Genomic DNA, 7591 nt, shown 5'->3' with positions numbered 1-7591 from the left:
TTGAATTTAAAACCCCCACCACGACAACAAAACCCTGTTCTGCTCAGAATTCCATCATTTTATCGTGCCAGGTGTCTTATTTCCGTGGCAAGGAAGAAAACCTTCAAGCTGATGAGCGAGTAGCACCCACCTCCTTCACTGCAGGAAGAGTTTGGCTGAGGGTGAGAGCAGAAAGGTGAAGGTCCCGACCCACGGACTGCAGGAGCTCTTGGCCTCGTGGGTCAGCCCAGATGGACGATTGCAGAGCTCTTATTGCCAGGGAAGCCAAGTTTTTTGGCAGTTATAAACCCAGATAATCATGCCTGTTTATACATAATCAAGCTTTCAAACATGGCTTTAGTGCTGCAAACTCTGCAGGCCCCGAGGAAGGGAGAATTTCTGGACCAGAGCACGTGGAGGGGGCGAGGAACTGCAGTGAGATCCAAGCCACGGAGACCAGAGGTGTGCAGGGCTGAGTATTCCCTTTTTACAGGGAGGAAAAAATGGGAAAGTCACCTTTGAAAAACGGGAATATGCTTTCACAATCCAAGCACCCGAGCTCTTGTAGCTCCCACCGTCCCTTTTATTGCTTCTGGAGGTCAGCGTGTTACACAGGTTTTGGCTGTTTGGTTTTTTTTTTTGTCTGCTAAAAAACCGATTTTCCTGTTTGTTCGTTTGGTTGGTTTTTGGGAGCTGTTAATAAAAAAAACCAAAACAAAAAACGAAAAAACAAGAAACACCTGATCTGTCTGAAACAGACCCCAGCGCTGAGTGAACTCCTGAGCTGCCACCGTTCGCAGCGTGGAACGCCGATAAAAATAGAAAAATTTGGCAAAATGCTCCCCCCTCGACGGAAAAAAACCCGAGGAGGAGAGAGAAGAGCCTGCACCCCCCCTCCCAGTGAAAAAAAAACCCGGAGAGGAGAGGGAAGAGCCTTTCCCAGCTGTGACATCTGCTCGGCGTGACCGGCTGGCCAGCGCTGCTGCCGGGCTGCGCTCGCCGCGACTCCACGGGAGGAGGAGGGACTCCACGGAGCAGGGCACCCGAGCTGGTTTTCTCCTCCCCTCTCCCCCAAAATCACACATTTGCAGGCAGCAAAGGGCACCACGAGGGCAGCCCAGGGCCGGCGGTCACCTCTGGCTCGGCGCCTGCGGCAGGATGACGGGAGCGCAGGCGATCCCGGCGAAGGACTCCGGGAAGTGCAAGTCCCTCTCCCACTCGTCGGTCTCGGTGTTGTAGACCTGCACGATGCTGGTGACGTTGTTCAGGTGCCAGTTGTAACCCCCCACGATGTAGATCTTCTTCTCCAGCAGGCAGCAGCCGGCCTCCGACTGCCCGGCGCGCATGGGGCTCACCGTGGTCCACTGGTCGGTCTCGGGCACGTAATACTCCACGGCCAGCACGTCGAAGCAACGGTCCACGTGGTCCATGCGCCCGCCCAGGGCGTAAATCCGGCCGCTGGCGCTGACCATGGCGTGCAGCACCCTGGGCTCGTTCATGGGCGTCTTGAACTCCCACTGGTCGGCGGCGGGGTCGTAGCAGTGCAGGGCCTTCTTGTCCTCCACGGAGATCCCGTAACCCCCCGAGATGTACAGCCTGTCCCCCACCGTGGCCCCGGCGTGGCCCCACGTCCTGCGCTTCAGGGAGCACACGTAGGTCCACTCGTTGTCCTTGGGGCAGTACTTCTCCACGGAGGCCAAGCTCCCCGAGCGGTTCCTGCCGCCCGTGGCGTACACCATGCCGCGCAGGACGTTGAGCTGGAACTGGATCCTGCTCTCCTGCATGGCCTGGATGCGCAGCCACTGGTTGAGGTGCGGGTCGTAGCGGTAGGAGACGTCCACGGCGCCCTCCCCGCTGCGGTACTGCAGCTGCTGCCCGCCCACCAGGTAGACGAAGTTGTCCAGCACGGCCACGCAGGAGTGGCTGCTGCCCACCTCCATCTCCGTGAGCTCCTTGAACTGGCGGCCGCCCGCGTCGGGCAGGCAGTAGACCTTGGCGCTGACGGTGCGGTCGTTGTCGGTGTAGGGCGTCCCGCCGAAGGTGACGAGGGACAGCACGTCGGAGCGGATGGCCGTGCGCGGGGACTGCATCTCGTGCTGCCGGAAGGGCAGGATCTGGTAGTTGAAGGCCTCCAGCAGGTACTGGCGGCACAGGACGTCCTCCACCATGATGTCCAGGGTCTGCACGCTGTCCACCAGCTCCGAGGACTTCATGAGGGGGAAGCGGATGTGGCACAGGACGCGGCTGGCGCTGGCGCGGCGCGCGGGGTCGTGCTGCAGCCAGCGCACGGCGGCGCGGAACAGGTCGATCTCGCTGCAGCTCTTCAGCTTGTTGCTCTGCAGGAAGAACACCAGGCGCTCCAGGGGCAGGTGGAGGAAATCCTCCTCCTCGGAGATCTGCAGGAAGTGCCTGAAAGTGAAGGCGTCCACGGATTCCTTCAGGGAGGAGAGGCTGAAGGTGGTGGCCATCTGCCCGATGTTGAGGCACGTCTCCACGCTCATGGCGGACTTCAGGAACTCCTCGCAGAGCTCCACGACGGGCACCATCTGGAGGAAGACAGCGGCTCCCAGCACGTCCTGGATGCAGTCGAGATCGAGAGTCACTTCGGCGCTGTAGGCGAAGTCTATGATGTGCTTCAGGCCCTTTGCAGACACACCTTTCAGCTCGATCACATCCTGGCTGGCCTCTCTCATCCCGCCCGTGAACATTGCCCTGGAGGTCAAGAACACAAAGGAAAAAAAAACCCCCCCTCTTAAATAAATGATGTATTGCTTCAGGATTTTATTTTATTTAACATATTGATTCTTATAGGGAGGATGAGGAAGGGGGGGGGGGGATAAATCAAGGCTAAACCTCTACAAGCCAGGAGAAATTAGGGTGCAGTGGCTTATTAAAGGCTTGCAGTGCACCAAGGAGGAATATTCAGCTATCAGAGAAGTTTTTCAATCCCACTGGCAGGAGGAGGAGGAGCAGAGCACAGGACAAAGCTGCAAGAAGAGGGAGAGTTCCCAGAGCAGGACATGAACGAGTATCATGAATCCATGACATTCAACAACAGAGGATCCCACAGGATCTGCACCAGCAGAGACTGGGAGTGCACCCTAAAGGGTTTAGGTCTGTAGGATGTGTGAGCAGAAGGAAGACACATGGTCAGGAGGGCAGTGACCCCTGGCAGCAAGGCCCAGGTCTGTTATCCCGTTATATCATAGGGAACTGAGGAATGGGTTAAATATTCCAGGTGCAACACGTCTTACAAACAGCTTTGGCCACCCAACAGAGCCTTCCCTCCCAGGTTCCTTCCCCACACCTTAAAAAGGAGGAGCTGCAGCCCCTCCAGCAGCTCTGTCACGCTGCGGGACGACGGCAGGGGGCTGACAGGGAATCACACAAAAACAGGGAGAGAAGAGCTTGAGTTACAGCACAGCTGCAGGAACACCACTGGACCAGGCCACTGCAGAGATTAGGCCCTGGATCACCTCCTTGGGAGGCTTCTAAATTCCACAGGAAGCACATTCCACGCCAAGGACTGCGCCCACGCCTCCCTGAACCGCCCTGGCAGAGCCGCAGCTCCCGGTGCCGGGGGGCTGTGGGTGTGATGGGGGTGTAGCTGCACATCTAGGGGGGGGTTTTAGCCATTTCCAACCCGTTTCAGCAGGTTCTGTTAGGTATGGGGGGGCTCAGGGGCAAAGGTTTGCACCCTGGAGTATCCAACAAGCGGGTTCTGGGGAAGGCAAAGTCAGGGCAGGAAGAGCTGGGCCATGGGGTGACCCCGGTCCCTGCCGCTGCACACACGTCCCAGCAAGGCCACGTCCTACAAAAGGCCTTAAAGCTGCACATTTCAGACTGGTTTTTCCACCTTTTCCGCTGGAAAGGTAAATCCGTGGTGTCATCAGAGCCGCCTCGGGAGCTGCACCGGCTCCAAGGTGCAAGTCAGGCAGAAAAAATGCTGAACAGACCCTGCATCAACACAGGAATAAAGGAATATCTCGGGAACGCTGTCAGAAGACAGGAGTTCCAAGTTTCCCGTCCAAACCAGGCTGGAAAACCTGTCCAGCACAAACCCGAGAAATCCTAAATGACCTCAATGAGGAAATATCTGCACACGAAATCAGCTTTTCTGTAACCGAGTGACCAGGAATCCTGTTCCCAATTATTTGCCTGTGCAGCAGGATGAGAGCATTCCCTTCAAATCCCCCCGTCTCTCCCGCGTCCCGGCCCCGATCCCTCGTCCCGGGAGGACACACGGACACACACACGTGCGTGAGCTGAACGTGCACGAGGAGAGGGGAGCGTTGTTGTTGTTGTTGTTGCCACACTGAAGACAAAACCATCCACTAGAATGCAACTCCCTTCAAAAGTGTTACAGTTCTAAAATGCTGATTATATAAATGCCTCGGTTTCACTCCCCCTTCCCTCCCCCTTCCTGCAGGAAAACGGGAGTGTTTTCAAAGGCTGGATTATTCTGCCGTGGTTCCCCAGGACAACCTCCCTCAGCACCACAGAAGTTACAACAAGAAACCTGCTCAGCAGTTATAGTTTAGAGTGAAAACACCTTGGCAGCGGCCCTGCACCCAGCAGGGAGGAATAAAACAGTGCCAGTGGCATCTGGGGGGAGAGCAGCTCCAGGATTAATTGTGGGCCTCGTTTGGGGAGAGAGAGAAGCTCGGGAGGTTTATGTTCCCAAAGGGAGACAGAAGGGAACTGCCCAGAAAATGGGTGTGAACACGAGACAGACACCATCAGAGGAGCTGAGGAGATGGACAAAGGGACACCAGAGAGATGTCAAGGGACAGGGAAGTCCCTTGCTCTTGTTTACCTGCTCAGCAAACCAGTCTGGAAGGTTCCTACAGGTCAAGGGGTTGGAAGGGACCTGCGTGTCACGGGGCTGCAAACCCCGTTGGACAGCCCTTGTCCACCCCTCCTGCAGCCTGGAACAACACCCAGCTCGAGCCCTCCGGGGTTCTGAGCCTTCCCCACCCCCAGTGCCTCCAGCACGTCCCTCACTTCACCCTGCTCCTGGTGCTGCCCAAAAGGATCCCTGATTCCAAGTCATTCCGAGTCACAGAGACATTGCAAAAGAGCCTGACAGAGAGAGGCATGTGAGGAGTGGCTGAGGGAGCTGGGGGGGCTCAGCCTGGAGAAAAGGAGGCTCAGGGGGGACCTTCTGGCTCTGCAACTCCCTGACAGGAGGGGGGAGCCGGCAGGGGTCGGGCTCTGCTCCCAGGGAACAAGGGACAGGACAAGAGGAAACGGCCTCCAGCTGTGCCAGGGGAGGATCAGGTTGGATATCAGGAGGAATTTCTTGCTGGAAAGGGTGGTCAGGCCTTGGCAGGGGCTGCCCAGGGAGGTGGTGGAGTCCCCATCCCAGGAGGTGTCCAAGGAAGGCCTGGACGTGGCACTCAGTGCTCTGGGCTGGGGGACAAGGTGGGGGTCAGGCACAGGGCAGACTGTGATCTTGGAGGTCTTTTCCAGCCTCAGTGATTCCACGATTCTGTGACAGAGACAAGATGGATAAATATGTATTTTCACTTAGGAGTGAATTCCCTGCTCTGCAGTTGGCTCACTCTGCATGAATTTGGCTGCAAAAACTCATCTCAGGGCTTCAGTTTTCAACCCACACGAGCTGGGACGATGCTCCCAGATCTCCTGGGGAGGTCACACCCACTCCCTGGTGCTCCCAGAGCCCCAAGCACTGCAGACACATCAGTGGAGGTTAAAGAGAACAGGAGTGTGTTTACAGTGGGCATCTCACTCCACGGGGTGAGGCATTTTGGAGCCCTCACTTCCCAGTCAGCTCAAGTAGCTCCAGGACAAAACACCTCCGACACCTGCCCAGGTGGGTTCAAGACCTGACCTTGAACTTGTGCCTTGGCCCAGCAGCTGTAGTTGAGCAAACCTCATCTGTGTGCAGAGGGACTGATCCTGAACCTCTACCTGCCTGCAGGGAATCCCTGGGGCGAACCAAACCTGGTTCTGTGGGGCGGGATTTTTGGGAAGGTCGGGGTGGGGAAGGACGGGGAAACAGCAAACCAACGGGAAAGGTACAAATGCCTGCTTCCCTATCAGATTCTCACCTGAAATAGTCACTGCAGGCAGCCAAGACAACTTTATGAACCTGAAACACTTCATTATTTATAGTGAGGATGACATCAAGCAGCTGAGCCTGAGCTCGGAGCGAGGCCAGTCCCTGCAGCAGAGTGGTGCTGTGGCCAGGAGCAGAGAACGTGCATTTCAGGGTGCTGTTCTTGTCAGCCATGCTAAAAACAGAACAAGAGAGACAGGCTGGTGTGAAATGAAAACAGTATGTGGTATTACCTACCCGGGGTGCTGGGGGAGGCACCGCAGCGGGAGCCGGTCGGGAAGCGAATTCCCAGCCCGGCAGCCGCGCGTGGGACAGGGTGACAGCAGCACCTCACACTGGGCCCCCCTTCTCCCAGCACTAAAGAGACTTCCAGAGTTTTGAGGGATGCTTTGGCACTGCTGACACCCCGGCCCTGCAGCACACACGGGCTCCAGGGGCCACCCAGCCACCCCGTGGGGCCGGAACCACCACGGGACGTCGGTGTCCCCACGCCGAGCTGCCCCCGAGCCCGCCCTGACCTCGCCTTCACCCACGACACTGAGTCACAGTTGCTTGTTCTCCTCACCACCTTCCCCTCCTGCAGCTGCTGGAGCTGCTGCCGCGGCCAAGGCCGGCCCTGCCAGCCCGGTTTGATCCTTCCCTTCTGCCTGAGCCTCAGGAGAAAGAGCAAAAGCAAACTATTGCACAGCCCTGGCTGCTGTAAATAACATCGACTGCTCGAGCTGCGCTGTCAACAGTCCCCTCCCAGCGTAAATATTTCCTTGCTTTTCCCAACGCCTCTCGCACGTGTTCCCCAGCACACGGAGCATCACCCCGAGCTCCCCTTGGCCTCAGATGCACTTGTCGGCGGGAACGCCGCGTTCGGAGGCAGCAGGAGCCCTGCACAAGTGGAAGAGGCCGTTGGATGCTCCGTGCTCCTCTGGAAACAACTCCAGAAGCAGCTGCAGGTTCCCCGAGCCCACCAAACTGAGGTGGGGAAGCCCAAACTCATCTGCAAATTTAACCCAGCTCCGAAGGGCTTTTCAGGATCCTCCCTCCCGGGAAGAAAATGCACCCAGGGGCCAATGTTCAGGATGGGGTTTATGTTTTCAGAAGCATCCTGCTGCTTGGTGTCTGCCTTTCAAGGGGTATTTTATGGAAACGTGACATAAAAAAATCCCAGGGAGATTATCCCGAGTCTGGAAAGCTGCATGAGTTGCTCCCAAAGCCACGGTGGGAGAGCACACTCAGGGCTGCACTTAAAGGGTATTACTGTTATTATTATTATTTAGGTGGAATAAACCAATGAAGCAAAAAAGTGAGTAGGATGCAGCGTGCTGGGGCTGTGTAATCCCAGGGTCTGCTCCAACCCTCCCTCAGAGCTCGGCTGCGTAATCCCGGTTTTGCTCCAACCTCCCCCCTCAGATCTTGGCTGTATAATCCCAGGGTCTGCTCCAACCCTCCCTCAGAGTTTGGATGTGCAATCCCGGGGTCTGCTCCAACCCTCCCTCAGAGTCTGGATGTGCAATCCCGGGGTCTGCTCCAACCCTC

The 7591-nt window shown here is 57.0% G+C and overlaps 1 protein-coding gene across 3 annotated transcripts in view; it reads right to left on the bottom strand.

The window, feature by feature from the left end:
• Positions 1 to 1069: 1069 nt before the first annotated feature.
• The window catches only part of KLHL26 (kelch like family member 26), a 16827-nt gene continuing 10305 nt past the window's right edge, over positions 1070 to 7591 (bottom strand). For 2 of the 3 annotated variants that reach the window (XM_027664350.1, XM_027664349.1), the window contains exons 2-3: positions 6054 to 6236; positions 1070 to 2691 (exon numbers count right to left, since the gene is read on the bottom strand). In XM_027664350.1, the coding sequence (XP_027520151.1) occupies positions 1110 to 2691; positions 6054 to 6236 (1765 nt within the window). In that variant the 3' untranslated portion in view covers positions 1070 to 1109. The remainder of the gene's footprint in view (positions 2692 to 6053; positions 6237 to 7591) is intronic. The other variant, XM_027664351.1, reaches the window with a different exon arrangement.

This window comes from Corapipo altera, unplaced genomic scaffold (assembly GCF_003945725.1).
Source record: "Corapipo altera isolate COAL_440 unplaced genomic scaffold, ASM394572v1 96, whole genome shotgun sequence".
NCBI classification, from domain to species: Eukaryota; Metazoa; Chordata; class Aves; order Passeriformes; family Pipridae; genus Corapipo; species Corapipo altera.
The sequence above is the reverse complement of the archived record's forward strand: the minus strand, read 5'-3'. Positions and strand labels throughout refer to the sequence as shown.